At 44.3% G+C, this 18,330-nt stretch overlaps 1 protein-coding gene across 1 annotated transcript in view; it reads right to left on the minus strand.

Annotated features, from left to right (window-relative positions):
- MAN2A1 (mannosidase alpha class 2A member 1) overlaps positions 1-13,368 on the minus strand; it is a 58,101-nt gene extending 44,733 nt beyond the window's left edge. Inside the window, exons 1-2 of the mRNA XM_035099662.2 lie at positions 12,750-13,368; positions 1,126-1,386 (exon numbers count right to left, since the gene is read on the minus strand). Coding sequence (XP_034955553.2) covers positions 1,126-1,386; positions 12,750-12,884 — 396 coding nt within the window. The 5' untranslated portion in view covers positions 12,885-13,368. The remainder of the gene's footprint in view (positions 1-1,125; positions 1,387-12,749) is intronic.
- Between the last annotated feature and the right edge of the window lie 4,962 nt (positions 13,369-18,330).

An 18,330-nucleotide genomic window follows, 5' to 3' on the forward strand; every position in this document is an offset into this window, starting at 1 on the left:
GAAGGAGACTCCACCACACTCCTTGGCAGCAAATTCCACTGTCGAACAGCTCTTACTGTCAGGAAGTTCTTCCTAATGTTTAGGTGGAATCTTCTTTCTTGTAGTTTGAATCCATTGCTCCATGTCCGCTTCTCTGGAGCAGCAGAAAACAACATTTCACCCTCCTCTATATGACATCCTTTTATATATTTAAACATATCACCCCTTAACCTTCTCTTCTCCAGGCTAAACATACCCAGCTCCCTAAGCCGTTCCTCATAAGGCATTGTTTCCAGGCCTTTGACCATTTTGGTTGCCCTCCTCTGGACACATTCCAGCTTGTCAGTATCCTTCTTGAACTGTGGTGCCCAGAACTGGGCACAGTACTCCAGGTGAGGTCTGACCAGAGCAGAATAAAGTGGTACTATTACTTCCCTTGATCTAGATGCTATATTCCTATTGATGCAGCCCAGAATTGCATTGGCTTTTTTAGCTGCTGCATCACACTGTTGACTCATGTCAAGAGAATGCTGCAACTACCATATATAATGCCACACCACGCATGACCTCTCGTTTCTTAGATGAACCAAGAGTACCGACCAGTTATCCACTCATATTCCACCTGCAAAGAATGAGGCAATTCCTTAAAACTGAAGAACTGAACAAAACATCCCTCAGGCTGCAACACAGCCACCTTTTCTTTTAAGCCCCACTGACTTTAAGTATAACTTACAGTCAAGTGTTGTTTGATTAACCTGCAAGTCAACTAAGTTGTTTGGGAAACTCACTTAAGGGCCCACTTTAAAAAGCTTAGTACCGTAATAGTTAGGAATGGGGGAGGAATTAGCCTTGTCTGCTTTCCTGATTTTGGCTGAGGATTTGGGGGGGGGGGGGAGCTTCCAGTTGTATTACACACTTCTTTTTGGTATGCAAAGGATCTGCACAAAATGCATATTTCATGGATGGGTGTATTTTATGTAAAAAGTATATACAAGAATTGTAGTTTAAATGTGGACTTTCTGCACATTCTTAAAGAAGAAAAACCTGCACAAACAGGATTAAGCTAGGACTGAGCACCCAGTGAGACTGAAAGGAATGAAATTAAATACTCAGCACATCCCTAGTAGTGATTCACTATATTCTTACCTGTACATCTGAAGCTTGGCTTCCACTTTTTGATGCAAACTGACAATCTTCAGGGTCAACTGAAAGGTACATAGTGGCAAGAGGTGACAGCTCAGAGAAGTTCCCTTGACTGAAGTTTATAGCCTCTGGAGCACGCTGTCCATCTTTGACAGATTCACTCAAATTGATCACAGAATCTCTTATGTTTGAAATTATTTCATTATTTTCTGCCAATAAGCGCTCCAGGTGGTCTATTTTCTCTTGCAGTATTGAAAGCTGACCCTGGGGAGAGGCACAACATTAGTCCTTCAAATGCGCAAGCTACTGTATTTCACATTCCACTTGTACTGAATGAAGCTCACAGGCCTTCAGAGTCCAAAGGAAAAGAAATGGAAAGGAGCCCCTGATGACCAAAGAAAACTTCCTCAGAAAAAAGATTAAAATAATGAAGACTGTTTTCTTCAATAATTAAAAGTCTTAATTAAAAAATAACAGCAAGAAAGCACACTGCACAAATCTGTTACAAATCAAGTGAAGAGACAGACATTTTCAAATTTTATCTTTTCAATTCTTTTCAGTCATGTTTTCAACTAAAAGTGTATCTGAGAACTTGTCTTCCTATTAAGTCAAGACCTGATAAAAGTTTCTGTAGCCTGCTGCAAAAGGTAATAAAAGATGGTCTAATACAGGCATGTCCAACAGGTAGATCGTGATCTACCGGTAGATCACTGGACGTCTGTGGTAGATCGCTGGTAGATCATTGGCTCCCCTCAAAGAATCTGAACAACTGTGGCTCCCCTAAAAAAAGCTCAACATTTTACCTCCTCCCTGAAAAAACTCAACAAAATTGACCTGGGGACCCCCCCCCAATGGACCTTCCTCCTTCCTAAAAAAAAGCTAAACAACTTTGACCTGAACCCAAAAAAGGGGGTAGATCACTGCCAGTTTTTAACTCTGTGAGTAGATCACAGTCTCTTGGGAGTTGGCCACCCCTGGTCTAATATTTTCATTAATATGCAGACATTTTCTTTATGACATATAATTTTAATAACCCATTTTCAAGAGGAACTGGAAAAAGTTTCAGGAGAGCAAAAGAACAAGTTCAACCAGCTGAGGCTTATCCACACCATCAATGTTCTGGGAAGCAGGTGATACTTCCTTCCTGTTTTATTGGGAGTTTTTCCATATACTGTATCTTCCCTTGTGCTATTGCTTGTGTCACGTATGCTGCCTTCCCAAAAGGCACTAATTTGTGCAGAAAAGTGTAACTTCTCCAGTGCATTCCTTGCTATGGCAACTGTTGTTCAATGTCCAACAGCTGCCGTCAAGCGGATTGTCACCAAAATATTAGTTACAAACTGGTCTAGACTAGGATCATTTAACCAACTACTGAGGAAAAATGCAGAGCCATAACAGGTGTTAGCATTAGCAGGTGTTATGTAAATGTAAAACGATTGTTTATATACCAGTTTTAACATTTGCCACAACAATCTAAAACAGTAACTTTTAATTCACTGATGACCGAAAGTTTGAAGACAGTGCCAACAAAAGCAGAGCGGCAGATGAAACTGATGGACTATGCCGAGTTGGCAAAATTAACTGGGAAAATTTGGAACCACCAAGACCAGACATTCCTGAAAGATTGGAAGAAATTTATGATATATTTGAAAGACAATTGTAATCAACTGACATCGCTTGTAGGGTTGCAAGAAGTTTTGTAAGCAGAACTATATGAATTATTGCGAAAAAGGACTAAGGAGGAGTTTATTTATGATTTGGATTTCATAGCAATAACTATATTAAAATAAAATGCAAAATCAGAAAGAAAGCTAGAAAACCATTAGTCATGGTTGACGGACGTCCTAGGCTGTGGTAGCCAAAGGTTTGTTATACTGTATAAGATGGGATGTTATGTTTGGAAAACTTGTGTAAAAACCAGTAAAAAATTTTTTTTTAAAAAAAGAAAGTTTAAAGACAGTGATCTGCCCAAAATCCACAACAGAAAATGCACACGAACACACGTCGAACCAGCTAAAACTCGAATTCTATCTACCGAAGGACAATACATCCTGTTTTATACCAGGTACAGTAATGCTAATCCATTCAACAGCATATAAATTCTCCTTTGGAGCATTTCTGTTTATTAGTATTAGTATTTCTGCAGGAATCCTGTGGGTTGTTGTCTTTCCCCCAGTCTAGATCATTTGCAGCTAGCTCCTTTATTTTCTGTCTTACTTAATACACAGTTGCATTTAAGCTTCTGTCTGAATGAGCTGCTTTCTAAAAGGAATGCTCATTCAAATGTTCCTTTCCATTCAAATGTTACAGTTTTTATCAGGTTTACAAGCTACACTAGTTGCTGATTAGATCATTCCTTTGATGTGACAGATTTGGGGGGGGGGATACAAAGGTTCGCAGTATTCTTTTTGGCATCTGCAAAGCCGAACATCTGAAAGCAATTAAATATTATGGCAGAAGTGAGAAAGTTTTTTTAAAAAAAAAGAAAGAAAAAGAGATAAAGCGCTGAAGTGTCACTTCATGCCCCCTGGTGGTACATTAACCAAATGTCTAAGGCCAAAATTATCTAAAACATTCTAATCTCAGCAGTCCCTGAAAATTATACAACAACAAAATCACTTCCAGTTAAGACAATGAGTGAGCGGTGTGCATTTCAAATCTATTACTTTATTACCATAATTTTGGAACACCTGAACAAATGATTCCAGGAAACACAGATATGATATTTGGCTATAAAAGTAATGTTTTGCAACCACATGCAAGTTGGTCCCTGCTTTTCTTCAAACAGAAGGATCAGATATAAAATTTACTGAGTATTTCTTGAAACCTCACAACCTCAATTAATTCATAGTTGCATCTCAAACAATCCAAAACTTGAATTCTTTGTATTTGCAATTATGGATTTTCAGAGGACTGAAGGCTTTCATTCTTTAGCAACATTTTGGGATATCAGATACTTTAAGAATATAACAGCTTTAGGAGAAAAATGAAAGACTCTTAGAGCACCTAATGATAATAAACTTACTATGGCACATACCCCTACAGTCCACTTCCTTGAAATCTCACACCGTAATAAAAAGCTTTGGCTTTGTGATGCAAAACTGTTGTTTTTGCTGCAACAGATAAAAATTAGCTTTAGAAGAGGAACTGCTTCCTTCTCATCATAATTATACTTTACTCATGGGCTTCCCGCCCCCTCCCAGCTGTGGGGAGCACTGAAGCAATGTAGAGTTCTGGGTATCCAAAACTCAGTTATCAGAGTCAATTTATCTGATAAAAATGATCTGCAAAATACTACCAAGTGACCTTAGGGACCCAGGTGGCGCTGAGTCTAGGGCTTGCTGATCAGAAGGTCGGCGGTTCGAATCCCTGCAATGGGGTGAGCTCCCGTTGCTCGGTCCCAGCTCCTACCCACCTAGCAGTTGGAAAGCACATCAAAGTGCAAGTAGATAAATAGGGACCGCTCCAGCGGGAAGGTAAACGGCATTTCCGTGCGCTGCTCTGGTTCGCCAGAAGCAGCTTTGTCATGCTGGCCACATGACCCGGAAGCTGTCTGCAGACAAATGCTGGCTCCCTCGGCCTATAGAGCGAGATGAGCTCCGCAACCCGAGAGTCTGACATGACTGGACCTGATGGTCAGGGGCCCCTTTACCTTTACCTTACCAAGTGACCTTAATAGCTGAGCAGACAATTAAATGTTAAAAATTCCCCGGGCGCTAGGCGTATTTTGCGACTTGCGCAGGTTAAATTGCGAACACGTGGAGATCTCTGGATGCCAAGTTGGCGACTGACATCTCCATCTGGCTGGCCCCTCCAGCTTTCTTAAAAAGGTAAGCAGAAGGGCATATTTATTGCATTTATATCTCACCTTTTTCTGCAAGGAGTACTCATCTCCTGTTAATACCTATAGCAACCCTGTGAGGTACGCTGAGGCTATGACTGGCCCAAGGTAACCCGTGAGCTTCATGACTGAGTAGGGATTTGAACCCTGATCTCCTAGTCCAACACTAACCACTACACAAGGCTTCCTCAAACTTGGCCCTCCAGATGTTTTTGGCCTACAACTCCCATGATCCCTAGATAGCAGGGCCAGTGGTCAGGGATGATGGGAATGCTAGTCTCAAAACATCTGGAGGGCTGAGTTTGAGGAAGCCTGCACTACACCATACTGGCTTCCTAGAGTACTTCTGCTTAGGAGCAGCTATATAAATGAAGTAGGTAAATAAATTATGGGGAAAGCAAAATGTCACTTGGGGAAGGATTTGAAATATTTTTATTGAAGCTTATATTTGTTTTATACCAAATTGTTTTATTTAATGTGTTGTAAACTGCTAGGAGATTTTTTTATTTAAAATATAGAAAGGTATAGAAATGAAACGAATCATCATCATCAATTTCATTTTTTTTAAAAAAAAGTGTCTAGACATTCCGTTGTGGCAGCTGTAACCTAGGTTTAAGGTGCCATTTCGCAATTAGCTCATATATCTGAGCGTCTAACACTGGCAGACATATAAATTCAGATCTCCCAAGTCTTCCCCTCTAGGGAAGGGGAAGTTTGCATGGGAAATGACAGATCAGACAAAAGGAAGAGTGAGCCCCCACAACATGCTCCTAAGCTCCAACTAAGGTTAGGAGATGGCTACACTGTCCTTTGGGAGATTTTGCCACATTTGGCAAAAGATTCAGAAGAGTTGGACTAGATCAGGGGTCCCCAAACTAAGGCCCGGGGGCCGGATGCGGCCCAATCACCTTCTAAATCCAGCCCGCGGATGGTCTGGGAATCAGCATGTTTTTTCATGAGTAGAATGTGTCCTTTTATTTAAAATGCATCTCTGGGTTATTTGTGGGGCATAGGAATTCGTTCAAAAAAAAATTCAAACTATAGTCCGGCCCCCCACAAGGTCTGAGGGACAGTGGACTGGCCCCCTGCTGAAAAAGTTTGCTGACCCCTGGACTAGATGATCCTCGTGGTCCCGTCTAACTCTACAATTCTATGATTCTATGAACAGTACAACAGATTATGTTGTTACTGCAATGTTATTAATATTTACAGTCTGAACTTCACCAGCAAGTCACAAGATGGGTTACAACAATCTAAAAAAATCAACATTAAAAGCTGTCTGAACAAAGCCCAGCCATAGGAATAGGGTAGGCCCTGAAAACACATTATCTCACATATTAAAGGTCAGGGCAAAGAGGTGCATGTTTATCATACAATAAAAGCTGCATAATGAAGATGCCAGACACATCTGCCACACATAATATACCTTTTTCCGCCCAACATCTGAGGGAGGTGGAACTACCCAGAGGGCTCCCACTGCTGGTCTTAATACTCAAGAGGGTCTGTAAGGAAGGAGGTGGTTTTTCATATATTTGGCGCCCAAGTCGTTTAGGGTTTCAAACACTAACGTGGGCACCTTGAATTGGGCCCAGACTGGTAATCAATGCAAGCTTTTCTAAAACAGGCATGATTTGCATCCCAAGCCAGTAATTAGCAGATGAATTTTGGACTACTTGGAAATTTCCATCTAAACAGTAATGACAACACTGTTTATATTTTTGAAACTTTAGCTTCACTCAGATACTGTTTCAGAAAACCAAAGAGTCACTTTGTTTAAATGAAGAAGTTTAGATTTAAGGAAAGCCACACTTAACTGATTATTTCATGGCATTTATGCCAAGTGTCACATTGTTCAATAAATCTAAAAAGGGCTCAAAACTTTCCAGGGAGGATCATATTCAAACAGAGCTAGGCATTTTGTGCCATGTAGACTTTAAGGCCAAAATGCCTTGAGGTTATCTTTTGAGCTGTTGGCGAGTGCTGTGTTATAGAAACATTGATCTGCTTTCCCACTAACAGATCTAGCAAGATTCAGCTTGCAGCCCATAAGTCAATTGGTAATCTCTTGTTTTGGTATTGAAAGTCAGAGCTGACTCCTTCTGCAAACACAAGTCATACTTTTCATTGCTCTTCTAACAACTTTCAGCTGCATGCTTGGATGGGTTAATTAAAAAAATGCACAGGAAAGGAGTCTCATCCTTTGGAATAACTTTGCTCAACCAGGAAACCACTGAACACCCAGATAGTCTTATTCTTTGATATTTCAACTACGGTATATCAAGAGAGAGAGACACAGAGGGAGATCTGCTCTGCATGTGACAGAACAAGCCTGTGCATTACACCACCCTGGGTCAATTGTGTCTGTTCTGTAAAGTTTGCAAAACGTTTGCACGTTTGATAACAGGTAGTAGAACACTGATAACACAGGGTAAAAAGTTTTAAAGTGCATTTTTGCTTCTTCCTGCTTATGTGCAGATGAAGCAAACCATGACCCCCGGATTACTGTTACGTCCAACTTTGGAAGGCTCAAAACAAATGTTCGACATGGATACAGAAAGAATTAAAAAACAATGTTGTGCTGCAGGCTGATTTTGAGTTACTTAGCTTTGAGGAACTAGGTGCTGCTGTTTTATTTTTAAGAACCTGAGCTCTGCGTCAGTGAACACCAGAACAATTCTGTCGGTTTTGTTTGTTTCGTTGGCAGCAACACTACAGATGTAACACAGAGCCAGTACTAGCAGGGAGGGAGCAAGACAGACCATAAATATGTGTTCAAATTAAACCCACTAACTATGGTTTACTGTGAATGTGCAAACCAGGCCCCTATGCTAAATTCTCCTCAGATGTTACAGGAAAAGCGCATTTAATCTGCCTTGCCTCATGTGGATTGTCTTTTCAAGTGTCCTTCAATCATGCCAAAATGTTGATGTTGACCCATGGCAGTGAGACAGAAGGCCCAATCTTACTCTGTAATGTGAGGAGCTGCCTTGCCATCTCCACCGATTCAGTTTGCTGAGGAGTACTTAACTGAACTCTACCCCCAAAGCCAAAGTATCAGATCAGTACATATTGATTTTTAAACTGAAGTGACTTTAAGTCAAGTTTCCTACTTAAAAAAAATCAAGTATTGTGTAATGACTGGTGCCTGAACTTGCTTACCCCCCCCCCCAAATGTCCTCACCCTTTCCCATTCTGAATTATGTACATACAGTACTGTATTATGCTGTAAACCTGTAGCAGGACGTCTGCTATTTTGGGGTTTTATTTCATTTTGTCCACACTTAAAAACTTCAGGACCTTTAGAATTAGTTTCTTAAACATTCGTTTCCTTTCTTTAGGGGAAAGGGCCGCAGCACAGCACCACTAGAGTCTTACATGGGTACACCAGGAAGCTTCCTGGGTCTAAGACATGCATGCCATTCCACTTACGACCCTCAGTCTCTGGATATTTGTGTAGCAGTGGGCACTAGATCACACACAATTGGCTGTGAATGGAAAGGATGTGTAGAACAGTGTTTCTCAACCTTTTTGAGCCAAGGCACACTTGTTCCATGAAAAAAATCACGAGGCACACCACCATTAAAAAAGTTAAAAAAATTAACTCTGTGCCGCCCTATATTGACTATATAATTATGACTGTAAGAAACACTTGCCAATTGCTGTGTTGGTTGCAATCTCCTGTAATAAGGCTTCACAAGCCGCTGATTTCTCTGCCAGCACAATCCTTTGCTCAGCAAGTTTCAGGTTGAGCTCATCTAGCCAGCTTCTTTAAGTTTGTCTAAAACCACCCTCCCGTGGTGTTGGCTGTTGAGAGCTGCGCTCGCCCCGCATCGTGACCCGACTGGCTTCCTTTCCGGCGGGTCAGCGCTGATTATTGGCAGCCGCCCGGCACGTGACAATGCAAATCGCCCTTCTCATCGCCGCACGTCGCGGCACACCAGCCAGCAGTGTGCCGTGGAACAGCGGTTGAGAAACGCTGGTGTAGAAGTCCCTTTGGGTTGGGAAGGCTTTAATCCTTAGTCTGAAAGAAGTGACAAACTGATGCAGCAAGAGACAAACTCATTCCAGTCAGTAAACTCTGCAGATACCAGGACTGTGTTCTTCCAGCACTTACATATTAATAGCCCAATCCTATGAAGAATTAGGTTTACTTAAATCCACTAGTCTCATTGAATATTTTAAAATATGCCTGACTCTGCATACTAACAGGCCGTAAATCCAGGGCTTTTTTTTTCTTCCTGAACTCTCCTGAACTCAGTTCCGGTATCTCTCAGGTGGGCACCATGGCCATTCTAAGAGAATGAGGGAGGAGACCATGTTGAGTCCCAGCACCTCTTTTTCTAAAAAAATTAAGGTAAAGGTAAAGGACCCCTGACAGTTAAGTCCAGTCGCAGACGACTCTGGGGTTGTGGCGCTCATCTCACTTTACTGGCAGAGGGAGCAGACGTATGTCCGCAGACAGTTTTACGGGTCATGTGGCCAGCATGACTAAGCCACTGCTGGTGAAACCAGAGCAGCGCAGAGAAACACCGTTTACCTTCCCGCTGGAGCGGTACCTATTTATCTACTTGCACTTTGACATGCTTTCAAACTGTTAGGTTGGCAGAAGCAGGAACCGAACAACAGGAGCTCACCCTGTTGCGGGAATTCGAACCGCCGACCTTCTGATCGGTAAGCCCTAGGCTCAGTGGTTTAGACCACAGCGCCACCCGCTTCCCTCTAGAAAAACAGCACTTCGTAAATCCTAATCTTTAGATTTCAACCAACACATATTGGAGAACCACATGTCAACACACTGAATTTAACTTCCAATTAAAATGTCCAGAATCTACATAGAATAGAACCAAAGAAATACTTGTTATCTAGTCTATTTTGGTCTGGGCAGTGCCTTGGTGGAGGACCACCCAAAGTACACCACCTTGTACACATGTTGAGTTTCATGACGGAAGCACTAAACAATGTCCTTTTGTTTGACACTACGCATACATATGGTAAGAAGGAACTACTTCACATGCCTTAACACACATTTCCTCCCTGCAAAAAAAACTTTGGGATACTGAAGAAACAAGTGTTCGAGGCAATTAAGTTATCTGTAGTGTTAGGAATATATGACGCCATCTGAGTTAAATATGATCGCTTTGAGTCTGCATCTGCTGAGGCCAGCCTGCCTATTTTTCAAAGGGCGAACTGTGTGTGTGTTTCTTAAGCTGACACTCTAGACAGTATCAGAACACCCCAGATGCCATACTGTCTGTGAAGACAAGCTGGAACTTGCCCTGGTCTGCCATTCAAGATCAGATCCTGCCCCGGGGCTAGTTCACAGCCAAGTATACAACCAAGGATATTGTAGGAGGCTTAATGATGAACTAATGAATACTACACTGTACCCTTCTGCCAAATAGAAAGGTCCTGAATTTGAATAAGAATTATTACTGCCTTTTGCTCTGGATCTGTAACCAGGCAAGCATAAACATCTGTCTAACACATTTTATTGAGAGGCACGTTTTAAACAAGGAATTGCATTTTACCTTTATTTCTCCAAGTGCATTTTTTAATGTTTTGTTTTAAACAATAAAACGATCTTCTTGGTTAAGGAAACTTGATCTGAAGAGATTTCTAAACTAGGCTCTTGCCACCTCACATGAGTGCTTTATCTGTTCAGCAAAGACTGATCATTATCCCTTTAGGGAGGGAAGATGGCTGTTGAGAGGGTCCAAAAGTGGAATACTTGCAACCCAGTACCCTAACTGGATCTTTTAACTGAAGTAGTAATAATCCATACTGCTCCCTCAGTAAGTGGCAGCAACTATTGATTTTAACGTGTTTTGTGGTGAGATAATCACACCACAAAAGTTACTAGGAGTAACTGGAAAACCCTCTATTTTCAAGCCACTGCTGAGCTAAGGCTCGCTCAAACGCAAAACCAGGAAATGTCACAACTCTTTTCAACAGCTTCCAAAGGCCTTCTTCCTATGCAACCTAGCGTGCTGGCATACTGTTGCACAGGAAAACTTTCTAAGCAGCTTTTTAAAAAAATCAAAGCACTAAACACTTTAGAAACCTATCATTTCCATAATATCTGTGCTCCATAAAGGCAAGGGTCACCACTTTCTAGAATGTGCATATTAAAGCACGGATTACGCAAGAGAGGATAGATTTACTAGCAGTCTTTGGTAACTATACTTTACTTAATAGCATAGGAATTTGGAAATCTTAGAGCCGCAGAGCTGGAAAAGAGCAAGATTCCCCCCCCCAGCCCTGTACTAAACGTTGAAATACACTTGCTTTGTTACACAACCCGCGTTAAGTTTTACAGTTCTGAGCATTAGGCCAAGATCTGCAAGAAAAGCTGGTTTAAATAAAATAAGCTCTTTCCTACTGATATAAGATACTAATTTCAATTCTTTTCCAGCGGTACATTCTAACCTGTTAAGCAGTTGAAAGGCCTCGTTTATCCAGTTCAAAGGCACACCTCTCTGTGCCAAAGTTACCTGTCTCAGAAGCAAGCGCACCCTAAGTTTCATATCCCGGGGAAATTATTCACCATGACATAACTCTTTCAGGTGACTTGATCCGAGCCAGGAACGTGTTGGGATTTCCTGATCTTATATGCCAAGTACAAATCAAGTAAAGTACAAATCATAAACCAAGGTGTGTTTAGAAAATAAGCTCTATGCTTTCACACTGTATTAACTTTCTAGCTACAAGCAAGTAACTCGATAGTGTAATGTAACTACAATGGACTTCAAACATGGAAACCTAGCTCACAGCTTCCTTGGCAGCCTCAGTCCAGCCTCACACACACGGCCTGAAGTATGCCAAATAATTTTTGTTTAGAAAAAAGAACAAGGCAACTCCCATGTATTTTGCCTTCGAGTTCTTTGGAGAATAAGGGGTAATATGAACGGTGAGAAAAATAAGAGTTTGCAAAGAAAAAACAGTTGTGCCTTGGGACCAGTAGAGCACCCATTTAACAGGCACAGAGGAAAAACTTGGTTTTTCCAGTCTCCAAATGAGTTTCCCTCCCACATTCACGCCTAAGGAATAGAGAGCTCCTATCAAGCAGGTGACAGTCCCCATCCCCTTCGTTTCCCAGGTCTCTTTTAGGGCAGCATAGTATTGTACAGGTAGTCTTTCTCTGATAGTCACTCCACCTGTCTGTGAAGCCTTGCACCCTACTCCCTGGCTATGACCCCTCTGGAGTAAGTAAAGGACGGGTAGTAACAGGCACTTTTCATTACTACAGTAGGTACTCCATGGCTGTGCTGAGCGTGACATTCAAATCTGGCTCCGGGACTGGCCTGCAGCTCGAATTAAACCTACCAAACATAGAAAGTAGGGCACTAAGGCGCTGAGCTCCCATTCGAAGTCGGTCAGGATGCGACTTTTCCCCCCAGGGGAAAGGCTACAATCCCACGTGCAGTTTCCACTCGGGAATTCGTCCCACCAAATCAGACTGGTAAGTGGGCACAGAAAGGGGGCTGGGTAGGAGTCTCCTAATGTCCCCGACCCCTCCATCGAATCGCCGTAACAAGGGGAAGTATGAGCAACTTCGCCTTTCCTTTCCGGAGAGACCCCACCCCACAACTCCCACTTGACTCAGATCCTATCTACGGGCAAGGGCACTGATCCGGAATCGGTTTATGGTAGCTAAAACGAGCTTTTTGCATTTCCTTCTCTCCTGGTAACGGCTGACAGTTGCGATACAAGCCTGTATGATACATAAACACACACACATACACGCGCACCCGTGGTCCATCTGCCCCCTAACCCCGCACCAACTCACCTGGGGGAAGGAGCCTTCGCGGCGGTGGTTCTTGGGGTGGTCCAGGTGGCCCCGATCCAGCATCAAGTAGAGCGAGAAGATCACCACGCAGAAGATCGCGCTGCCAAACACCGTGAACTGCCGGCTCAGCTTCATCGCCGCGCCGGGCAAGGCGGAGAAGCACAAAAAAGATCACCGAGCGCAGCTACCCAAAGGCACCCGGCGCCCCACCCCGTCCAGTAGCGGCGGCGGCGACTCCGGCTCCAACTAAACTTCTGAGCGAGATCTCCAACAATCCCGGCCCCGCCGCCGGGCCGGAGAGCTCGGCAGTAAGGACAAAAGTTCCCTCCCGGGCCCGGGCGGACGCCAGCCAGCGGGGCCGGGGCGAAGCGAAGCCTCCAGCCGCTTCTCCGAGTCCCTCGGGGCAAGTTCTCCCGTCCCGTCGGGGCGCCTCGAAAAATCCACCAAGATACGCCCGGGAGTTTCGGGGAAAGGCGAGAGGGCTCCCCACCTCGAGCTCCTCCGGCGCGAAGGGGAGCGAGGAAGCCGAGTGGGGCGGGCGAAGGGCAGCCAGCCGCCCGGGCGCCTCGACGCAGCCGGAGCTCCGGATGCGCTGCTTCCTGATCGCCTGGCCAGCAGCGGGACTGGAACCGGCGGCGGCGGGCGAGGAGGGCTCGGCACTCCCACACGCTCAGCGCGGCTGATAAGGAAGCGGGGAGGAGCCGCGGCCGCCCGGCCCGCCAGTCCAGCAGCAACAGCGCCTGCTGCCGCCGGAGAGCGACGCGCTCCGCCCACAGACACGCACCGGGGAGGAGAGGCGAGGCGAGGCGGAGCCTGGCCCACCACCAGCCACACAGCGCCACGACCACGCTGGGCGGCGAGGCAGGCAGGCATTCCGCGAGCGCACCTCGTTTTGCCGCCGTTATTCCGTTTCCGAGGCAGCTCGCGGCTGTTCTGCGCGCCCCGGGCTCTTCGTTAGCGCGGGGGCTTCGCTTACACGGTAGCGATCGCGCTTCCCGCAGAAAGGCGGCACTTGGGAGCTCTCGGCGCAGAGATCAGTTCCCCTTCCCCCCCGCCAAAAAAAAGACGCTTGCACAAACCCATACCTCTTTTTTTTTTGCTAGGAAGGGACTCCCACCCCCTGAAGCCGAGGCTATTCTAAGAAGGCTCGCTATATCCTGCATAGGATCGCAGCTGCGCGTCAGTGGGAGGAAGCGAGCTTGGCATGGCCGGCTGGCGGCAGAATGCGCCTTTTGTGTTTTGCGGCGCGGAGAGCGGAGCAGCTGCTGCGGCCGCTTCCCTGGAGTTTCTATGGAGCCTTCGGAGGCTTCCAGCTGTTGCTGCCTTAGAGACGGCGGCGGGCAGGTGCGAGGCGGGACACAGGCACTGTGGCCTGACGCTCCTCTTCCGCGAGAGAGGGAGCGAGGGCCCTTGATGCCCGCCCTGCACGAGTTAGAAAGTTGTCCCGCTCTTGCCTGGGGCGGAGCGGAAGGTGCGGGTCGCTCCCACGTACGTCGGGACTTGGGGGGGGGGGTAATTGCAGGGCTTGGCAATGGAGGCCGGAAGAGCGCGCTTCTGCTTAGCTTGCAGCTAGCTCCTTGCATCGCGTGCTTTCTCGGAAGTCTTCAGTCAAGCTAAGAAGCGAGGGAATATGGGATTGCAAATAGCTGAAAAACCGCATCCTTCCGCATGGGGCTGGAGATCGGCAGGGGGAGCCTCTAGGGATTTTCCCCACACTTGGGAGTTGGTGTCCTCCCCCCCCCCAAAAAATATGACGTCTTATTATGTTTTTATATGTGTTGCGAGCCGCCCAGAATGGCTGGGGCAACCCAGACAGATGAATGGGGTATTAATAATAATACTATCTCATTAATTAATAATATACATATAATTCCCCTATTATATATAATATAATTAATATATATAATATAATTAATATATATAATATAATTATATAATATAATGCCCCTGTTTAGGGAAGCTTTCAATGTTTGATGTTTTATTCTGCTTTAATATTCTGTTGGGAGCTGCCCAGAGTGGCTGGGGAAACCCAGCCGGATGGGTGGGGTATAAATAAAAAAGTATTACTATAATTATTATGCGGTCTGCCAGAGGGCAGTTTGTGTGTCAGCCCCAAAACTTGTAGAATTTCCTCCCCATTGTATGGTTTTCCTTGCCTGCTGAATACATTGGCCTCTATGACAACCGGAATATATATTTTAAGACCTACCCCTCTTCTTTTCTTTGTTCATTATTAAAACCATATTTAATATTTGAATATTCTGTTGTAAATTGTTTAAACTTATTTTTATATTGTAGTAGTATGTTATAGAAAGCCTTGGGACCTTATGGTGAAACTATAAATAACTATGGCTGCAATCCTAACCTTTATGAATAAGTCTCATTGAATTATATGGGACTTATTGGTTTGTGCCTTTAATCCTTTTACTACACATAAGCAAATGCCATTTAATTCAAGGAGACCCATGCCTGGGTGAATGTGTGTACGATTTCAGCCTTGTGGTATATTGAACAAACTGTCTAGTCTTCTGTAGTAACTTCTGCATGGTATTCTTCAGCTATACAGCATAATCATCACAATTACAACAAATAAAGGCTTGACATATCTCGCTTTGCATGTCACGAGTCTATCTCCTATATTGGTTTCACCTTTTAAGTTGCATTACTGAAATAAATGAACTTTTCGACAATATTCTAATTTTTCGAGTTTCACCTGTATTGCTCAACGTGAGGACATCTTTGTAAACTGCACATTTATAATTCACCATAGCTCAAAATATGTGAGCGGAAGCCATTCATAACCACAGTGTGAAGAGGTTACTACTTTGGTTCAAGACTCAAAACGACTTCTGCTTAAATATGCATCTTAAAACAACAACAACAAATAGGCCTCACTGAAGTCCCATGAAATCTTTTATCATCAAACCTGACCACAATGAAAAGAAGTATAAACACATTAGCATGGTGTCCCAGAGCTTAAGTGGTGCCATATTCATTACCTCCAATAACTGAACCGGTGTGACATACGGGGCAAGAGAGAATTTTAATGTGGCAAGGCAGGTTTGACTGGTCAGGCTTCAAGGACTGCACGATGCTTTATTAGCAAGATACCCTTAATTAAACTACAGTGGTACCTCGGTTTACAAACACAATTGGTTCCGGAAGTCTGTACTTAACCTGAAGCGTACTTAACCTGAAGCGAACTTTCCCATTGAAAGTAATGGAAAGTGGATTAATCCAGGGGTGTCAAACTCAAATTCATCGGGGGCCGCATCAGCAGTTTGGTCACCCTCAAAGGGCCGGTTGTATCTGTAGGACTATGTGTCCACTCTTTATTATCATAAATTACTGTCACTGCATTCAATTATTACTGTTTTTTTAATAATGTAAGTAATAACTAGCTCTGAAAGCAGAAACATAGTCAGAATAATGGCAAGTAGATATTGAAAAATGATTTTTGGTAACTGCACTGGGTGGTGGAGGCTCGCTAGGGTTTCATGCAGGACCTTTGCAGAGCTACTAGTACCTGGAGATGCTGGGGTCCTTCTGCATGCAGGACAGATGTTCTGCCAGTGAGCCACCACCCTTCACCAAAGGGACTGGCTGAGGTTGACTCACTGAAGCTGCTCTCCTGGTTCCAGGGTTTAAGGGCCAGAAGTATAAAGCAGCATCCTATGTTTCTGAGGAGAGGGAGAGGGAGGGGAGAGGAGGGGAGGGGAGCGGAGGAAGGAAGGAAGGAAGGAAGGAAGGAAGGAAGGAAGGAAGAAAAGAGGGAGTGGGAGGGAGAGAGGAAGGAAGGAAAGAGAGGAGAGAAAGAAGAGTAGGAAATAAGGAAGAGAAGAGGAAAGAAAAAGAAAGAGGGAGAGAAGACGGAAAGGGAGAAAGATGGAAGGAAGTAGAGGGAAAGAAAGAATAAGAATGAGGGAGAGGAAGAAAGTTGAGAAGGACGGAAGGAAGGAAGGAAGTAAGGAAGAAAGAAAGAAAGAAAGAAAGAAAGAAAGAAAAGGGGGAGCAGGAGGGAGAGAGGAAGGAAAGAGGTGAGAGAAAGAAGAGTAGGAAAGAAGGAATAAAGAAGGAAAGAAAACGAAAGAGGGAGAGAAGACAGAGATAAAGAAGGAAGGAAGGAGAGGGAAAGAAAGAATAAGAACGAGAGGGAGGAAGAAAGAGAGGGAAGGGGGGTCGCCGCCTTGATTCAGCGCCAGAAAAGAGCGTGAAGGGACCCAGGGGCAAAAAGCATTTCCCCGGCCCCAGCTGTTTGTTGGCGCTTTGTTGGTGCGGCGCTTCAGCAGCAAGGTCCCACTGCTGGGTCCTGCTGGCTGGGGCGCTCGGCGGGCCACATGACGAGGTCTGGCGGGCCGGATTTGGCCCCCGGGCCTTGTGTTTGACACCCGTGGATTAATCTGTTCCAGATGGGTCCGCGGAGTACTCGACCTGAAGCGTACTTAACCTGAGGTACAGTATTAGTGTAATTGGTTCCAGAAGTCCATACTTAACCTGAAGCGAACTTTCCCATTGAAAGTAATGGAAAGTGGATTAATCCGTTTCAGACAGGTCCGTGGAGTACTTAAACTGAAAATACTCAAACCGAGGCGTACTTAAACCGAGGTATGACTGTATTGTCCACAAATTTGAGCACACGCATTGCTGGCCCCAAGGAAATATGCTTTGCAACCTACACCCCTGGTTTGGATCCTGGAAGAGAAAAATGGTGAAGCTGTGTTCAAGAAGCAAAAGTACCATATTTGAAGCTGAAATGCAAAGCAAACTAAAGAGTAGGGGGGGGGAGAGTTCTGTGTAAACATGTTTAGGATTGCACGGTTAAAACTCAAACCAGAAAGTGTGCACAGTGGCCAGTCAGGTACAGCCACATTCCAAGCAGAGATAGGAACTTGGAAAAGCAAATCAATGAATCTATTGGTCAGAGCTCATCTGATACCTTTTGCTGAAGCTGAGGAAAGTCCTTTAGGTTCTGCCTACAGTTTATTCCCAAAGCAATACTAAAGAATTGGCCTGAACCAGCTGGAGAAATCATTCAGTACTGTCCAGACTCTCAACCTCAAATCTTTGGTATGAGAAAGCAACATTATTTCCTTCTGAACTCATCCATTAACATTCCTACACAAACATATATATCCCTCCGTGTGTGTGTGTGTGTGTGTGTGTGTGTGTGTGTGTGTAGATAGACCTGTACACACACACCCTCCAGCTAACACATCTGATAAACGACTGGACTGTAGTTCATTAAAGCTTATGAAATAATAAAGTTTGCTCATCTCGGAAATTTTCCTTGTCTTTCTTACCACAAATACAACTGGTTCTGAAAATCACAGGAGTTTAAATTAGACTCTACCTTGCCTTGAGTACAGGCTGCATTTGTGATAAAGTTGCATAGTGTACAATTAAACACTGCCCAACAGGATTCTCTTAGGACACCAGTCTGAGAAAAGAAGAAGAGAACTAAAAGGCTGAATCATGGAAGCTCACTTTTGTCCCGGCCTTTGCATCGCTCTGTCTGAAATCTCTGGATACTTGTAATTAGTGTTGGCTGCTGATTTTTTGCCCTACCCCCTCACATGGAAAC

The sequence above is a fragment of the Zootoca vivipara genome, chromosome 11 (assembly GCF_963506605.1).
Source record: "Zootoca vivipara chromosome 11, rZooViv1.1, whole genome shotgun sequence".
NCBI classification, from domain to species: Eukaryota; Metazoa; Chordata; class Lepidosauria; order Squamata; family Lacertidae; genus Zootoca; species Zootoca vivipara.